The sequence below is a fragment of the Trichechus manatus genome, unplaced genomic scaffold, assembly GCF_000243295.1.
Source record: "Trichechus manatus latirostris isolate Lorelei unplaced genomic scaffold, TriManLat1.0 scaffold00099, whole genome shotgun sequence".
NCBI classification, from domain to species: Eukaryota; Metazoa; Chordata; class Mammalia; order Sirenia; family Trichechidae; genus Trichechus; species Trichechus manatus.
Window position 1 is genome coordinate 1708185 of NW_004444035.1, and position 19769 is coordinate 1727953.

A 19769-nucleotide genomic window follows, 5' to 3' on the forward strand; every position below is an offset into this window, starting at 1 on the left:
GAGCCAGTTTCAAACATTTAACATTCGTGTCTGAATATACCATGTGTTTAATGCTTGATAAAAAGAGCAACATCTTCATGACCATACTCAATATAAACAACAAGCAACTGTTGAAAGGAAAAAAACAGAACAATCCTCCTCAAACATTAACAACCACTTAACCGTGTGGTTACACATGATGAAGGTATTTACTGAACAGAGACAGAGTTACAGGTTCATAAAGTCAAAGCGTATAAGGAATTCAAAAAATAAGATCTTAGCTCACTGAAAGAATATCATATTCTCCAGCTCCAGAAAACTTCTTGGATGAGACCACTCCAGTTTTGGGTTCAATGAAGAACTTGCCATGCTCATTTCCCTCTTCGATGCTGTAGGAGATTTCTGCGTTGGGACCCTCGTCTCTGTCTGTAGCTATGACACGATAGATGGGCTCTCGTCTGGCGTTTCTTTCTCGTTCTGGTTTTTCCCGCTCCGGGAGTCTGATCTTATAGAACTTTTGCAGGAACTGAGGTTTGTTGTCATTTTCATCAAGGATTTTCACAATTACTCTTGCAATCGTTGATTTTGGGGGACTACCGTTGTCTGTCACAGTCACCTGTAACCGTTCAATAAGATGTTTTTTAAATATACTATATAAAAAATGAATACCTTTGTCCTGATGATAGTCAGCATGTGTATAAACCTCTACAGTTTACAAGGCGCTGTGACACATATATGGAGCCACGGTGGCACTGTGGTTAAGAGCTACGGCTGCCAAGCAAAAGGTCAGTGGTTTGAATCCACCAGCCACTCCTTGGAAACCTTATGGGGCAGTTCTACCCTGTCCTATGAGGTCACTATGAGGTGGAACTGATTCAACAGCGATGGGTTTGGTTTGGGGGTTTCTGTGACACATCCTACCTCCTCTCATTCTGACACGGCTCTGTGAGGAGGTAAGGCACCCTCTCCTAGTCTTACAGATGAGAAACTCACAGAGCTGGGCAAGGGTGAAGACAGGGAAGGCAGTTGATAGCCCTCACTCCTTCCTCACCAGGCCGCCTCTTCCTCACACGGCTGTCACTGGAAAGTGAACTTCACCAAAGCGTCAAGCTCTCAACAACCTTTAAGATTCTCAACGCCATGGCAGAGGTACATGAAGAATTTGCTTTAAGTATTGAGAATCCTCTTAAAAGTACTGTACACCAATACACTGAAAAATAAAATCTCCATATCCCGCATACAGAAACCCATTTTTAAGCATCATCAATTAACTATGTGCTAAGTAATCATTTTAAAGTATATGCTGTACAGCACACCTTTTAATACCGCTACTAATCATTTCATTTTTGTTTGACTGTTTTCTTATGCAGAAGTTTTCAGTGCTCAGTAGGGTGGACAAAAACGTTTAAATTTAAGACCCACTTAATAAATGGTATTTTCCCTTTCCAAGGCTCCTTCTTCCCTTGGCCTTCTCCTGTCTGCAGCCAATGGTCCCAACAGTCTCAGGGGGCCTGACACCCATGTTACCCTCCAACTTCTTCCTCCAGGTTCCTCCTATCCCTCCTCCTCCAGAAACGAGGCTTGAGCTTTTTAAGGATCAGAAGGCTTTTTAAGTTAACCGTGAAAATGAGAAGCCTTGTAAGGAAAACACTTTTAAGAATAGCACATGTCAGACTTCAGCCTACTTTCATGTTAGAAATGTTTAAAAAGCACAAACTTTATATAATTCATAGTTGAAAAAGATACAAACAATGCTGCAAGTGAGTACTGAGCGGCCTCCCCGGAAAACACACCTAGAAACAAGCTAACCAGATCGCACGGGCTGAGCTCGATCTATTAACATAAATATTTAAAAAACTTAATACCGAGGAAAAAGAAAGATGCAGAACACACAGAGAACAAGACCACTCTGTGAGTGAAACAAATGTAAAAGACGCAGATACACAGAGGAAACGCATCACTTTTTATGCTTTATACGTGCGTCTGCGTAGAGGCATAAAGTACACAAGTTAGAATGGAGCTCGTGACGGGCTGAGTATTCTGGGGTGGAAAGGGGAAGGCAATCTGAGCTATATTCATAATGTTTTCTTTATTTTGTTTTTATCAACAATCAGAAGCAAATAAAACAAAATATTAACAACTGTCAATACTGGTTAGTGTGAGCAAAATTGTTCTTTCCCATAATATTTATAATTTCAAAATGAAAAAATACTCACTTCTAAAATGTGTTCATCTTGCTGTTCTCGGTCTAGTTTCCGTGATGTGGTTGTGATGAGACCTGTGAAATTTTAACAGTTCATTAATCCTCACAAAATAAGGCTGATTATCAAATACTGAGACCATACTCCTGGAAAAGTCTTAGTAAATCTCTAGCTTCTCAAGAAAAAACAAAAACGATTAAAAAAGGAATATAAGTTCCAGATACATTTACTTTATTTACAAACAATAATCCATTTAACACTTTCCCAATTTTATGATTCTTAAACATAAGTGACAGACGCATCCAAGAAAAAACTCAAATCAGTCACATTTTCTATCTGCTAACACTGCTAATAAATATTCTACAGGAAAGGTTGTTTGAAAACTGAGATGAGGTTATCCAGGATTCCAATTTCATGCCTATCTCCTTTAAGAGCCCCAGAAATCATTAATCAGTGACAGAAAAAAAGTCTATATTAAATGGGACCATTAGAAAATATAATGTTGACTACGGTTTACTACGTCTGGATCATCTACCCTTAAAAAGGCAAAGTTCTTATACAGAGTAAAGTGATTCTGCAGGCGTTACTGCTCAAACAACAGTCATTTAATTTTCAATAAAAGAAGAAAATAAATGATTCTCAATGAAATCCCATATTCTCTATTTTTTATTTTTCTATCAAAATAGAGTATCTATAGTTTCAACCTGTCTCGAACTTTGAATACCTATGGGCTGAATTGTCAATAAATGTTAGAACCTAGAAGACCATTAAATTTGATTAAATATTTTCCTACAATTCATGGAAAATCAAACAAAATCATCCCAACCACTAAAACAGCCTCAGCCCCCCATGTTGATAATGGACAGGTGAACGTTAACTGGATCTGCAGTTACACCTGGGGGTTGAGAGCCTCAGGTGGCAGGACAAGTCCTAGGCTGCACGTCCTCCTGCCCAGCATTCTGTGGCTTTTCCACAGGGAAATACTTCAAATAATTCACAGGCAGGAACACATGTTACCACCCTAATTTATTCTCTCCTAGAATCCTAACTAATTTCACAAAACTACTGATTAAAGACTACTCAAAATTTTCTCTAAATTTGTAAATGAAAGGTTTGTGCTTAATTCAGAGTCCTTTTTCTTACGTAGTTCCTAAGAATCTAAATCAACATTATCTTCCCCAGTTATGAAACGGCACTCGTGTTTTCTAACAAGAACAAAAGGTTACGCATCCTAGTACCGGGGTTTTTCCCGAACTGTGCTTCTTGACGGGAAGGGTCTCAAGGAAAATGCTTAACACTGCTTAAAGGTGTTAAAATGTAATTTAATGTGGCACACACTTGATTTCCCATAGTTTTTAAGTTAATCCCTTTTTTCCTCTACCAAAATTTTACCCTCTCCTCACTGTCTTAAATAGTCCAAGAACGACAGGAAACTGCTATGCTCAGCCTCACCTAACTGTTCTAATGCACCCCTCAAAAAGTTGACATCTACAATGACAGTAGCCTCACATGTTCAAAATAAAACAGTATTCTGCTTCTGTGTAGTACTCAATCATTTGCCAACAGCACTGTACAAAGTATCTGTTAGCAAATAAAGCTCCCCATTTTAGCTTACTTACAGCACTCACCAGACTGTTAACCAAGGATTTACCTACAATTGTTGTTGTTAGATGCTGCTGAGTCGGTTCCAACTCACAGCGACCCTGTGTACTACAGAACGAAACACTGCCCAGTCCTGCACCATCCTCACAATCGTTGTTATGCTTGAGCCCACTGTTGCAGCCACTGTGTCAACCCATCTCATTGAGGGTCTTCCTCTTTTTCACTCAGCCTCACTTTACCAAACATGATGTTCTTCTCCAGGTCTGATCCCTCCTGACCACATTTCCAAAGTATGTAAGACGCAGTCTCATCATCCTTGCTTCTAAGGAACATTCCGGTTGTACTTCTTCCGAGACAGACTTGTTCATTCTTCTAGCAGTCCATGGTATATTCAGTATTCTTCGCCCACACCATACTTTAAAGGCATCAATTCTTCTTTGGTCTTCCTTATTCATTGTCCAGCTTTCACATGTATATGATGCAACTGAAAACACCATGGCTTGGGTCAGGCACACCTTAATCTTCAAGGTGACATCTTTGCTTTTCAATACTTTAAAGAGGTTTTTGCAGCAGATTTGCTGCAATGTGTCTTTTGATTTCTAGAGCGCTGTTTCCATGGGTGTTGATTGTGGATCCAAGTAAAATGAAATCCTTGACAACTTCAATCTTTTCTCCATTTATCATGATATTGCTTATTGGTCCAGTTGTGAGGATTTTTGTTTTCTTTATGTTGAGGTGTAATCCATACTGAAGGCTGTGGTCTTTGATCTTCATCAGTAACTGCTTCAAGTCCTCTTAACTTTCAGCAAGCAAGGTTGTGTCATCTGCATAACACAGGTTGTTAATGAGTCCTCCTGCAATTCTGATGCCCCGTTCTTCTTCATGTAGTCCAGCTTCTCAGATTATTTGCTCAGCATACAGACTGAACAGGTACGGTGAAAGGATACAAGCCTGACACACACCTTTCCTGACTTTAAACCACACAGTATCCCCTTGCTCTGTTCAAAGAACTGCCTCTTGATCTATGTACAGATTCTTCATGAGCCCAATTAAGTGTTCTGGAATTCTCATTCTTCTCAATGTTATTTATAATTTGTTATGATCCATACAGTCGAATGTCTTTGCACAGTCAATAAAACACAGGTAAACATCTTTCTGGTAGTCTCTGCTTTCGGCCAGGATCCATCTGACGTCAGTAATGATATCCCTGGTTCCACATCTTCTTCTGAATCCGGCCTGAATTTCTCACAGTTCCCTGTAGATATACTGCTGCAGTCGCTTTTGAAAGACCTTCAGCAAAATTTTACCTGTGTGTGATATTAATGATATTGTTCAATAATTTCTGCATTCTGTTGGATCACCTTTCTGGGGAATAGGCATAAACATGGATCTCTTCCAGTCAGTTGACCAGGTAGCTGTTCTTCCAAATTTCTTGACATAGATGAGTGAGCACTTCCAGAGCTGCATCTGTTTGTTGAAATATCTCAATTAGCATTCCATCAATTCCTGGAGCTTCGCCAATGCCTTCATTGCAGCTTGGACCTCTTCCTTCAGTACCATCAGTTCCTGATCATACGCTGCCTCCTGAAATGGTTGAACACTGACCAATTCTCTTTGGTACAATGACTCTGTGTATTCCGTTATACATACTACCAATTCAACATAAAGCCAAAAAGCAACGTGACCACCTCCTGGGTTTGGAAACAACTGCATGTTCTGTATATTTCAAATTAAATATCCTTTTACCTCAAACGGAACTTTAATTCTATTCAAATGCAGTAAGTGGTAACGCTCCTTTCTCACCCCTTGTAGCCTGGCTACCACTATTTACTCCTTCACATCTCAGCTTAAACACCATTTCCTGAGGCCTCCCTGACAGGCTTTGTCTGGAATCCCACTGTTGGACCCTCCAGCCTCTTACATTTCTATCTTAACAGCATTCCACATTATTTCAGTCACTCATTAGAAGTCTTCCTTTCTATACTACAAAGCTCTTAAGGACAGAGACTGAGGTGCAGTGAATTACTTAATATGGCCCTTTTAGTCATAGTTTTTGTAATGCCCAACAAATGACTGGGAGGGGCTATGCAAATGAGGTGCCTGGGCCCCCTAAGGGGATTAGATAGCTTGCTAATAATGTAAATAAGGTGCATGGCAACCTTGTGAGGGTGAGACCATGCAAATAAGGTGTATGGAACCCTAACAAGGGGATTGGTCAGTTTTGCTATCCTGGTAGGCTTAAAAGGAGAGAGGGGGAGGGGGAGGGGGAGGAGCTGTAACACGGAAGACAGCGAGACAGCAGCACGGCAGCAGCAAAAGCAACGACAGCGCCATGAGACCAGGAGCCAGCAGACCGGCAAGGCGCTGTGGTGGGCTCGCCGGACCACGGCACTAAGAGCTGTAACGCTTGCGCGAGAAGGCCCCCAGCAGGGCCCGGCGGCAGAGGGCAAGAAGCAGCTGTCTTGATCCATGAGCTGCATCCTGAGTTATTCCTATTACTTCCAAGATGACCTGATCCCGTGTTGTACCTTGTTGTTGTTGCAACAGAAGCAAAGACCTAGACCTGCACTGACCAATAGAGCAGCCATTAGTCTCAGAATGTAAAAAAAAAAAAAAAAAAATTAAATTAATTAAAATTAAATACGATAGAGAATTCGGTCCCTCAATCACAACAGCCACATTTCCAGTGCCCGAGAGCCAGACATGGCTAACGGCTGCATGACTGAACGAGGTGGGTTCGCAACACTCCTGTCAGCGCAGAATGTTCTACCGAACAGAACTGAAAGACAACTCATAAATCAAGGATCTGGAAGAAACTTTGCCAGTCTGGTTACTTTTCTACGGAAAACATGTAAAATCTTTCAGATGGACAACACAACAAAAAAGACCTTTCTCTTTTTAGAATCACAACACTCCTACCAGAAACAATCTTATCAAAGGCGTCCAAGTGATTCTCCCTCGTGTCATCATCAGGCACCCCAGGGAGGGGGCATCATGGTGTACCTCCTCCGAGGGAAGGGGTAAAATTAGTGTTTCTCATGGAATTTTCATACGAAGTGAAAACAAGATTTCGCGATGAAGCAGGAAAAGGCTAGGAGAGCTACAGCTGTTCTTTAGAGGTACATTCCACCTTACACCAGTCAACAGCACTGAGGGCTCAGCACCCTAGAAACGCTATCCAGATATCCCGCACTCCTCCACGTCAGCTGTGGGACTTATTCTGCGTCCCATGTTCATTCTCACCGCCATGCACACCTTATTCCTGCTAATCCTTCCCCCTCCACCTTGGCAAATACCTATTTCAAAAATCAGTCCAAAGGGTACCTTCTCTAAATAACTAGTACACGGTATTAACCTTGTTGTTGTGGTTAGGTGCCACTGAGTCAGTTCTGACTCACAGCAACCCCACATACAACACGAACGGAACACTGCCCGGTCCCGTGCCATCCTCACAATTGTTGCAGCCACTGTGTCAGTCCAGCTCGTTGAGGGTCTTCTCTTTTTCGATGACCCTTTACCCGGCACCCTTGGTAAATACAGGTAGTAAATATTCCAATAAATGTATCCATCCCTTCATTGTAAATGTTTCATCTGTAACATTTTTGCTAAATCCCAGAAGGATACGTATTTAATACAAACAGTACAGTATTTCAGAAATGCAGAGACACCTTTAAGATTATTAAGCTTACATAGTTGCATGCACCACAGAGAAGTTAAAAATTTCTAAGGTCACCAGTAAGTTACTATCAAAACCAGGACTGAAGAATTTAGCTCTCCTGAGGCCCAGATGAGAGTTTCCCCCCACCACTCTGCATACTTTACTGCGTGATGGTATTTCAACTCTATGTAAACTCTAAACTGTAGCTTCTATAAACTTCCAGGAAAAAACAGCAATGGTAAATCATTATTCACTTAACAGGGTCCAAGAAAGCAAGTAAGAAAATAAAAGAGTGGGTGAAAGCAGAAAAATGCATACACAAATGATTCCTTTAAACTTTGTATTTTATCTTCCTTTTATGCAAACACCATTAAATTTAAAACAGAAACAAAAAGACAAAAACTTAAAATTTTTCCTTCCTTAGCCTAGAAAAACACCACTCTGTACACCAGCACTATTATAAACGTAACTGGGCTGAGATCGCAGACGGAGAATCTTCTCATCAATCAGCAGTTACATGTCTGGCCCATAAATGTAGGCACAGCTACGGAACCAAACCTACTCAGATGAAACTCATTAACTATCCATAACCTTGGAATGTCATCTTACACATTTAGAAAACATTCTTTTAAGACAACACAATGTTAGATTAGCTACTATGTGTCAATGTAAAATTTTACTCTTTGGTATTTTTTATAAATCAAACCAGAAACCATCTCTAAACTCAAAGCCCAAGAGATCAAATGGATTGCACAAAGCAGGTAGCCCATACAGCTAAGCATTAAAGGACTAGGTCAGTGCCTCAAAAGCCCTACGGTGCAGTTCTGCTCTGCACGCATGGGGTCACCAGAGTCAGAACTGACTCGATAGAAACTAAAAACAACAGCAGCAGGTAGATGCTAATGTGAAGTGATCCGTTCAGGTACAGCTACGTGTTCATGCAACTATGCGTGCTGCTCACTCGGGATGTGAAGATAATTAGGACAGTGATGCTTTCCAATAACAAGAATGAAGGGTGGAAAGCAAAGAGTAAGTCTGAGAAACAACGCGACACACAGGTGGGGTAGAGAGAGGGTGGCTACAAGACAAGGGGGAGAAGAAAGCTAGGGTTCTCGCTGAGACTCCACAATCCCAAAGATCTGAACTTAGTTTTAGTAGTTCCATAATAATAAAGGGAAGAAACAAGATCAGTCCGGCAGCAAGGAGCACAGACAACAAGTGAAACAACAGTTTCCTGCCATCCAGCCAGGTGGTAATACAACCCGGGTCTACAGAGATGAAGGTGGGAAGAGGAGGAAGAGGTGGAAGTAGGAATAGGGAACAGCACTGGGAACTGAATTAGGCCGAAGAAAGAGGAAAACCCACCCGAGGAGTCAGCATCAGACTACGGCACGGTAAATACAGAGAAGAAATCGCCAACAGTATCTGGGGGTGCACGCAGGTGGCCATCACGGTGGGAAGGTGACTGAGCATCAAATGGTACAAAAAAGTCAGAGGACAAAGCCTGAGAAGGGCCACTGGATTTGCCAATTAGGAGATAACCAAGGCCCTCCACACAGCCATTTCAGAACAGCTGTAAAGTTTAACGTTGGCTGATATGTTTACAGAACTGAAGAAGAGAACAGACTCCACCTAGTTCCCTTCCCTTGAATCTGGGCTGCCCATGTGTCGGTCTTTAACCAAAAGAATGCATGTGGAAGGGACGCCGTGCAGCTTCTGAAGACAGGCCTCGGGAAGACAGGCCTCAGGAAGCCTTGCAGCGTTGATCCACACTCTCAGAACCACCTTGTGAACAAGCCCTCATCCTCGTTAGGTTGTTGGGTGACTAGATACATGTAGTCTAGTCATCCATCCCTGTTGCCCCAGGAGACAACCAACACGTGAACGAGGCCATATGGACCAAGCCAGCCCCTAGCCAATCAGCCAAGTGACCACTAATGCATGAGTGAACTCAATGCATGCTGTGTTGTTACACAGCGAAAGCTAACTGATACACCAAATGACTTATCTCGAATGGTTACTGGGCTTACTAAACGCCAAGGCACTGTGCTACGAGCTTTACACGTTATCTCATTTAACGCCCTCCTCAATCTCTCTCAATCTCTCTCTCTCTCTCGGTATTTTTACACACACACAGTAGGTAATATCTCTTATTTTTACAAGCCCAGAAAGACACAGTAACTTGCTCAAGGTCACGTACCCAGGTAGTGAAGCTGGTAATTCACTAAGCGCAGGCCCATCAGAGTATAAAGCCCACGCTAAGCGTGAGAGAGAGGCCAGGGAGGGCCTATAGGCTTCAGTTCTGTAGGAATGGTTTGGAAGGGCAGCACTGGGGATGCGAACGATGACAGCTGGAGAAGAATAAAAGGAGTGAATGGATGAAGGTCCAACTTCAGTGAGAGAGAGGGACATGTGATCTGCAGCAGGAGTAACCAAAGAACCAAAACTGTTAAAGAAAGGGTCCTCGTTCTAGGGAAAAACCTTTTGGCCACGTGTTCACCTTGGTTGGCAGGAAACTTACTTTGAACCATTTTCCAATTATTCTACTTGGTGAATATGTAGGGATGGGGGAAAGATCAAGGAAAAGGTCGACTCACTTAATTTACAACCCATGAGTCGGCACTGACTTCTTGGCAATGGGTTGATTTGTTCTGGGGGAAGGGAGGGTTACAACTACTTTGGCTCTTCATTCTTTTGCTTATTTAAACAACAGTGCACAAACCACAGGTACATATATCCTAGAAAAGCACTACCCAATGAAACCATCTGTGATGATGGGTTTATTAACAATGACTTTTGAAAAATTATTATTCTACAAATTGATACTTTTTTTTGCTTCTGATGACACCTTGCTAAGGACTAAAAATTAATAAACTTGTGAAATTAATAAATGTATCTCCATAAGCAGTACTGATGCTGTCATGTTCAGTTAAATCAAAGTGGCTCACTTGCTGAGTTTGCATTAAGTTAATCAACTTAATTTGCTGAATGTCTTCCCCAAGTATGCCACCCTAAAACAAAAACCTCATTGCCAACAAGTCGATTGCGATTCACAGTGACCCTGCAGGACAGAGTAAAACTGCCCCGTAGGGTCTCCAAGGGGCGGCTGGTGGATTCAAAGTGTCGACCTTAACCACTGCACCACCAGGTCTCTGTCACTCTAAGAGACACATATAAAAGCAAAAGACAATGCTCTTATCTTCAAAAAGCATACAATTCATTTAAGGAAACTAAGACTTACCCCTAAAAGGACGGGGTGAGTAATAAACTAGTCTCTCGTTCACGCTCTGAGCAACACTTTGTGCTTCCCAGGAGCGCAGCCCTGGGCTGAGCGTAACACATGCATGTCTTTCTCACAGAGTAATCACCGATCAGGTAGGGACTAATACACTATCTTCACTTTAACGATACCTGAGGCTTAGTGACGTAAAGTTACAAGGTTAGTAAATGGCAAAGATGGGACTGGACTCCAAGTCTGTCTGATTCCAGAGCCCAGGCTCTTAACAGCAATATTACACCAACACATAAGGAACTACTGATGTATAGATCACACTTAACTCATCGACTAATACAATGATCAAAACAAACAAACAAAAAAACCCAAACCCCTTGCCACTGAGTTGATTCCGACTCACAGTGACCCTACAGGACAGAGCAGAACTGCCCCATGGAGTTTCCAAGGAGCGGCTGGTGGATTCGAACGGCCAACCTTTTGGTTAGCAGACGAGATCTCAACCACTACACTTACACAACAAAATTATTCGGTGAGTACTTAGGAATTTCTCGCATTACTCTGTGACTGGAACCCTCTCTTGGTCACGCCTGGCTCCCGTTTCAGCTGTTCTCAGGTCACTGACATTTTCACAGTGTTTGATTAATCTCAGCACGATTTTAATAAACCTCTCTGACTGCAGGCATGGATTTTAACCATATTATTCTCAACCATTTCCCGGCTGATTTCTCTGAATAAATTTAGTATACTCTACTCTTCGATATGTATAAGAACTTTAAACCAGGCATTTTAAAAATATCTGGTAGTAAAGTATTTAGTTCGAGTCCTAGGCATCTTCAGCGCAGACAGGGTGATTTCTTCAGGACTTGGTACTGTTATGGGACATTCTAGTCCACAGAACTGCACCCAGCCAGCATTAATACAGGAACAATGTTCCCAGAACAAGTCTGTTTACTGCAGTTGAGCAGAGATCACAGCTAAGTTCTGGGAACATAAAGTGGAGGACAGAGGGCACCACAGGTAGACAGCGGAGGGACAGAAACTACACTGAGGGCAGGATCTTCTTGTTGTTCCATCCAACAGCTGAAATGGAAAACCACTGACATCTGGCTCATTTTTAAAAACTTTATCAGTCAATTGGGAAATAAGTACTAAGCAGCAACCACAAATACAGTATCATGCTGGGCTGTACGGTGGAGGTGATCATTGAATGAGGGGTCGTCCCGGTCCTCAAGGGCCAAGCCAGGACTGGATCCCCAACACACACAGTGTCATGGATGGAACTGCGTCCCCCAAAAATATGTGTCAACTTGGCTAGGCCATGATTCCCAGTATTGTGTGATTCTCCACCATTTTGTCATCTGATGTGATTTTCCTATGTGTTGTAAATCCTACCTCTGTGATGTTAATGTTCCGTTGCTAATCATAAGGTTTTCACAAGCTACTTCTATTCAAAAATAGACCACTGGGTCCTTCTTCCTAGTCTGTATTAGTCTGGAGGCTCAGCTGAAACCTGTCCGCCATGGCTGACCCTGCTGGTATTTGAATACTGGTGGCAGAGCTTCCAGCATCACAGCAACACACAAGCCCCCAGAGTACAACACACTGACACACACGTGGGAGAAGAAACGAAGATGTAAAAGAGCTGAAGAGAAGATTTCAAAGGGCGGCTCAAGAAGACGAAGTAAAGTATTATAATGAAATGTGCAAAGACCTAGCGACAGAAAACCAAAAGGGAAGAACACGCTCAGCATTTCTCAAGCTGAAAGAACTGAAGAAGAAATTCAAGCCTTAAGTTGAAATACTGAAGGATTCCATGGGGAAAGTATTAAACGACACAGGAAGCATCAAAAAAAGATGGAAGGAATACAGAGTCACTGTACCAAAAAGAATTGGTCAACGTTCAACCATTTCAAGAGGTAGCATATGATCAGAACCAATGGTACTGAAGGAAGAAGTCCAAGCAGCACTGAAGGCATTGGCAAAAAACAAGGCTCCAGGAATGGATGGAATATGAACTGAGATGTTTCAAACAAATGGATGCAGCACTGGAAGTGCTCACTTGTCTATGCCAAGAAATTTGGAAGACAGCTACCTGGCCAACCGACTAGAAGAGATCCATATTTATGCCTATTCCCAAGAAAGGTGATCCAACATAATGTAGAAATTATCGAACAATATCATTAATATCACACGCAAGTAAAACTTTGCTGAAGATCATTCAAAAGCGGCTGCAGCAGTATATCGACAGGGAACTGCCAGAAATTCAAGCCAGATTCAGAAGAGGACACGGAACCAGGGATATCATTGCTGATGTCAGGTGGATCCTGGCTGAAAGCAGAGAATACCAGAAAGATGTTTACCTGTGTTTTATCGACTGTGCAAAGGCATTTGACTGTGTGGATCATAACAAATTATGGATACCATTGTGAAGAATGGGAATTCCAGAACACTTAATTGTGCTCATGAGGAACCGGTACACGGATCAAGAGGCAGTTGTTCGGACAGAACAAGGAGATACTGCGTGGTTTAAAGTCAGTAAAGATGTGTGTCAGGGCTGTATCCTTTCACCCTACCTATTCAATCTGTATGCTGAGCAAATAATCTGAGAAGCTGGACTACATGAAGAAGAACGGGGCATCAGGATTGGAGGAAGACTCATTAAAAACCTGTGTTATGCAGATGACACAACTTTGCTTGCTGAAAGCGAAGAGGACTTGAAGCACTTACTGATAAAGATCAAACACTACAGCCGTCAGTATGGATTACACTTCGACACAAAGAAAATAAAAATTTTCACAACTGGACCAATAAGCAACATCATGATAAACGGAGAAAAGACTGAAGTTGTCAAGGATTTCATTTTACTTGGATCCACAATCAACACCCATGGAAGCAGCAGTCAAAAAATCAAAAGATGCATTGCCTCGGGCAAATCTGCTGCAAAAGACCTCTTTAAAGTATTGAAAAGCAAAGATATCACCTTGAAGACTAAGGTGCACCTGACCCAAGCCATGCAGTTTTCAGTTGCCTCATGTGCATGCGAAAGTTAGATGACGAATAAGGAAGGCGGAAGAACTGATGCCTTTGAATTGTGATGTTGGCAAAGAATACTGAATATACCATGGACTGCCAAAAGAACGAACAAATCTGTCTTGGAAGTACAACCAGAATGCTCCTTGGAAGCAAGGATGGTGAGATTACATCTCACATACTTTAGACATGTTATCAGAAGGGATCAGTCCCTGGAGAAGGACATCATGCTTGGTAAAGCAGAGGGTCAGCAAAAAAGAGGAAGACCCTCAACGAGACAGACTGACATAGTGGCTGCAACAATGGGCTCAAGCATGACGATTGTGAGGATGGCACAGGACGGGGCAGTGTTTCATTCTGTTGTACACAGAGTCGCTATGAGTCAGAACCAACTCGACAGCACCTGACAACAACAACATGATGTTAACGAGGTAGCATTCGAAGCAGTCATGTTACTGAGGCAGGACTCACTCTACAAGATTAGGTTGTGTCTTAAGTCAATCTCTTTTGAGACACAAAAGAGATAAGTAGCAGAGAGATATGGGGATTTCATACCACCAAGAAACAAGAGCCAGGAGAACAGCATGTCCTTTGGACCCAGGGTCCCTATGCTGAGAAGCTCCTTGAGCGGAGATTAATGACAAGGACCTTCCCCCAGACCTGACAGAGAGAGAAAGTCTTCCCCCGGAGCTGGTGCCCTGAATTTGGACTTGTAGCCTGCTAGACTGTGAGAGAATAAGTTTCTCTTTGTTAAAGCCATCCACTTGTGGGATCTCTGTTACAGCAGCACTAGATGACTGAGACACCATCCACCTGTGGGATCTCTGTTACAGCAGCACTAGATGACTGAGACACCATCCGCTTGTGGGATCTCTGTTACAGCAGCACTAGATGACTGAGACACCATCCACTTGTGGGATCTCTGTTACAGCAGCAGGAGATAATTAAGACACAACACAGGGAAGACCCGCACCGACAGACAAGGCACAGCAGGCTTGTCAAGACGGCCAGGGAGGCACGGTGTCGCTACCCCAGCCCCATTCTAAAATGCAGACTGCCTTCCAGGGCAGGAGCAAAGGTTCAACTTTTCCTACAGTTATCACTCAGTCCTCGGAGCTTCAGACCATGGGCTCCAGGACTCTGCGGCATTGCCCCGTCTTTATTTAGGTGGTGTCCTCAGACCGTGTAACTGCAGCCTGTCTAGATCGCTGTTGGCAGCTGCGGCCATCTGAGCAGCTATTGTCTGTCCCTGCAGTCCTGGTGCCAGCAGGATTAGGCCTGGAGCCAAAAATGGAATTCTATTCATAGGCTGTCAAAGCTAGAAAGGACCTCCAAACTCACTTAGTTCAAACTTTTGTAGTTCCACAGGAAAGCTGAACAAAACGAATTAAATGACTAAAATCATCAGGGTAGTGGCTGGGCAGGAAGTGGACCCTGAAAGCTCCTGACCTCTCTTCTCATTTTTTTTCAATCTTATTGTTTCTTGATGAAAACTGATGGTGTTAAAAACAGCATAAGATCAAACACCAAACACAATTTACAGGGAATCACTTTCAGCGCTCCCATAAATGCCGGGAACAGCAGGGATAGAAAGAGAAGGCGTCAACCAACTCCATAAAATTACTTCGTGTTGATTTAAAAACCAGACAAAGACAACACAAAAATTACAGGCTAATCTCGCTTAGGTACACTAACGCAAAATCGTAAATATTACTTCAACCAACAATGTTCAGGAACACATAAAATAATACGCCTTGTTAGAATTTATCCTAAGGATTCAAGGCTAACAGATTGTAGGAGGAAAATCACATCATCATCATCAGCTCAACACATGTAGAAAAAAGAACTGAATGAGCTTCAGACTTTAGGGAAAACACACTTCACTATCAAATAAAAAAGGAGCATGGGAAACAGGTTAACAAAAAACCTATGCTTCCTCTTTAAAATATTTGCACATCTTGGTAAAAAGACTGCAGATAGGTAAACTTTTTTTTTTTTTAATGAATTCCTGCCACTGTAAAGTGACCGGCCCTTCATTTCCTTCCTGTGCGGCTATCAAATGTTACCGGAAACCCTCGGAAGTCATTTGCGCTGCAACTGTTTCCTATTGCACTTCATTCTGTCTCCATTCCAGCCACAATAAACTGCCGTTCACTTTGACTCAAACAGACGAGATGTAAAGTGATACTGGACTAAAACACAGAAGAACGCTCAGTATACCAATTAGCTATCATAGCATTTCATGCCTCAACAATGCTTTAGGGACTACTGCATATAAATTAAATAAATATGTACATCAAACACCACCATAACTCTCTACAATCAAGTCACACTTCTTATAGATGGAACATAAATAATCCCAGATTAAATACTCCACTCTACATGAAAACAATCAATCAAAAACCAGGCTGTGGTATAAAGCTGTCCTCGACAAAGCAGAAGAGTCTAATTTAGTGATCTGCACATGACCATCTCGATCTGCAATAAGCTCTAAGAATGAAGAAGAGAACAAATTGAGGAAATGATAAAGACTTGTTAAGTATATATACGGCCAATGGTGTGAGCTGGAATTTGGAGTCTGAAATATTTTTAACAGGATCCACGTTCTGTTGTACATAGGGTCGCCAGGAGTCAGAACCCACTCGGGGGCACCTAACCACCACCACCACCAGCACCAAAAAAAAGTAAGTATGAAAGTCTCAAAACTTAGCAATATTTTATCTTCTAATGAGAAAATGGAGCTCTGGTGGCAGAGTGGTTAAGTGTTCGGCTGCTAACCAAAAGGTTGGCAGTTCAAATCCACCAGCTGCTCCTTGGAAACTCTATGGGGCAGCTCCACTCTGTCCTATAAGGTCACTATGAGTTGGAATTGACTCAAAGGCAATGGGTTTAATGAGAAAATAGTTCTACTTCTCAAAGTCGAAAAGATCTGACTAGCAGTCTATCATCAACTCGCCAAATACCATCTGTGACGTTAACCTTGATAGCTGCTGTTATTTAAAGAATAATTTAAGGACCCACAGAAACAAAACACAGATCACCTTTTCTAAGCATTCTTGCTTAGAGCCCTGAAAAATTTTTTTAAATTTTTACCTCAGGAATATCACATAGTCTACTTCCTCAAAAAGAAATTAACGAATTAACTAGTCCTACTAGTCAATATACGAATGTACCGGGGTCTGCGAACTATAGCAACCTGTTTTTGTTCTGCCTGCAATCAAAGAATGGTTTTTGTATGTTTAAAGGGTTGGGGGCAAGAATCAATAGAAGAATAATATTTGGTGGCACGTGAAATTCAAATGTCAATGTCCATACACACAGCGTTATTGGAAGATATCCACGCTCATTCATTTCCATACTGTCTATGGCCCTTTTCATGTTACAACGGGAGAACTGAGAAATTGTGATGGAGACAGTACGGTGCTCAAAGCCTAAAATATTTTCTATCTGGCCCTTTACAGAAAAAGTTTAACGACCCCTGCAGTAGAAGGTTCATAACATCTAGTGTTACTTAGGCGTTCTGTGCTTGTAGATGTGAAGATACCACAGAAATAAGATTAACCTAAAAAGTAACTATTATATGATAAATTCCTTCATACAAAGAAGAGATAAGATGCAGAAAACCTGGTTCCAAAACCACATTTACACCACAAACCCAGAGAGAAGGAGAGTGGCACGGCTGTATACTGAGAAGCAGCAGGTGTTAAATTCATGCATATCTGGCTCAGAGCTCTGGGTGGCCCGTCACCTCTCTGAAGTCGTATTAATTATCTGTTAAACAGGGAAAATGCAAATGCTTGGAACAGAGTCCGCACTTGGTATTTCTAATCCCTATCTATTTCACAGGCTTCTTGTAAAGAATCGCTCGGTGAAAGTGGCTTATGATACAAAGTGCAATGCATGCGTAAGACATGCATGGCAATGTCCCTCTGACTCCTAACAAAAGCTGCGTTTCACCCTTACTCAAAAGTGAGGCCAAGAGATGGCAGAAAGGTGGAAGAGTGGTAGAAGAAAGGTCAGAGAACAAGAGAGAAAGGAAACAAGACAGAAAACCAGGGTTTGGGGGTTTCTCGCTGGCTGCCTCTTCCAAACTGAACTCTCAGTGGTAGCAGGAACGAGGCAGTGTGATGAAACTCACCCCAAAAAAGGAACAAGCAGGAAGTACCAGATTCGAACAGTGAAACGTGCTCCCAGATTCAATTATGGGAAGAGACTTGGAAAAAGGGTGGTCACCCTCTAAGCTACATGAAATTTTAACCCTATGGAACTGATGGAGAAGTTAAGACATTATGCTGAAATGGCCTTAAAATAGTTTTAAACTACTTGAAATTTCAACTGGATGGAAACAGATGTAACAGCAGTCAAAGAGCCCAGGCTCTTTCAAGACACACATTCAGACGCACAGAAGTCACAGGCAGAAACATACCCACACACTCAAAAAGGGTGCTCTCACTTTTATTTTCCATACATTTCTGATTAATTTATTTTTTTGGCGTAAAATGAAATCCTTTCTCAGGATATTTGTTCCCAAACAGGAAGATTTACATCAAACAAAGGAGAAGAAGTGAAAGATAATGCATTCATTAAGACAGTGCAAAATCAGTGCATCAGTGAAACGGCAGTGAAGAAGGGTACACAGCTGAGCACACATATTCCTGCAACAACCTAGAGGTCCGTCAGTAACTTCGACCACATCACTTTTCTACACTACAGCATCGTATACTACTGTTGAGGACAACCCAAGGAACTTTTCACTGGGTACCTTTTTGTACTTTTTAAATTTTGTACTGTGTGAATGTGTTACCTATTTAAAACAGGTAATATAACTTATAAGGTATATTACACGCCCACAACCCACAAATACACATCTACTTTCCAGTCCTGGAAAGCAGAGTACACTGATAATGGAGGGTACTGTGAGGAGCCGGAACTTTAGGATGCCATCCTAGGCGTTAAGTACAAAATAACCATAAATTTTGAAGACACAGAAAGTATATACTGACCTAGATTTCTACAAACTCCAGAAACACAGCTGGAGTACTGCTAAGTTTCTGTTTAAAATTAATCGAGAAATGGAATTTCTACTGCTTAAGGGAAAAATCACACTCAAAATCATGGTTATTAGGCAATTCCTACTACTCATTAAATGAAGTTTTTATGGTACATACGTATTTATGGAACCATGGTGGCGTGGTGCAGTAGGTTAAAGAGTTCAGTTGCTAACCAAAAGGCTGGCAGTTCAAATCCATCAGCTGCTCCTTGAAAACCCGAAGGGCCAATTCTGCTCTGTTCTATGTGGTCATTATGAGTCGGAATCGACTTGATGGCAACGGGTTTGTGAGCCTGTTTGTATGTTTGTTTGTTTTTAATACATATTTATTGCAACTTCTAAAATCTTGTTCAGATAAATTGAAATTCTGTTTCTGCTTCCAGCAAACATCAAATAAAAGGGGCTGAATTTACCCTCCAGACTGAAATGACCCAAACTGGACAAATGAATGAAATAATGGTTTACAAAACATTGGACACCAGGCAAGGGAAGACAGAAATCCCTAAGACGGAAAACAAGGCAAGTCCTACCGTTGCCACAGCTAACTGCCTGAGACAGTTTCCAGGCAGCTTTTTACAAAATTAACGAACACACACCTGTCCTATGGAGCAGCTATTCCACTCCTAGATATTCATCCCAGAGAAATGGGAGTAAATGTCCATGCAAAGACATGTACTCAACTGTCTGTAGCAACTTTATTTCTAACAGCCAAAACCTGAAATAAACCCAATGATCATCAACAGGTGAACAGATAAACTGTAGTACCCCCATCCATAAAAAGGAATGAACTACTGATCCACACTACAATACGAACCTCAAAGAACTTATGCAAGAAGCCTTACCAAAAAAAAAAAGAAAAGAGTATATACTGCATGAGTCCATTTCTATAAAATTCTAGGAAATGCACACTAACATACAGTGACAGGAGGGGTAGAGGGGGCGAGAGGGGAGGACGGACGGACAGAGGGGAGGACGGACAGAGAGAGGGGAGGACGGGGGGGCGAGAGGGGAGGA

At 42.0% G+C, this 19769-nt stretch overlaps 1 protein-coding gene across 1 annotated transcript in view; it reads right to left on the reverse strand.

Annotated features, from left to right (window-relative positions):
* Window positions 1-19769, reverse strand: part of FAT1 (FAT atypical cadherin 1) — a 133063-nt gene that overhangs the window by 57299 nt on the left and 55995 nt on the right. The window contains exons 3-4 of the mRNA XM_023737220.1: window positions 2196-2257; window positions 266-595 (exon numbers count right to left, since the gene is read on the reverse strand). Coding sequence (XP_023592988.1) covers window positions 266-595; window positions 2196-2257 — 392 coding nt within the window. The remainder of the gene's footprint in view (window positions 1-265; window positions 596-2195; window positions 2258-19769) is intronic.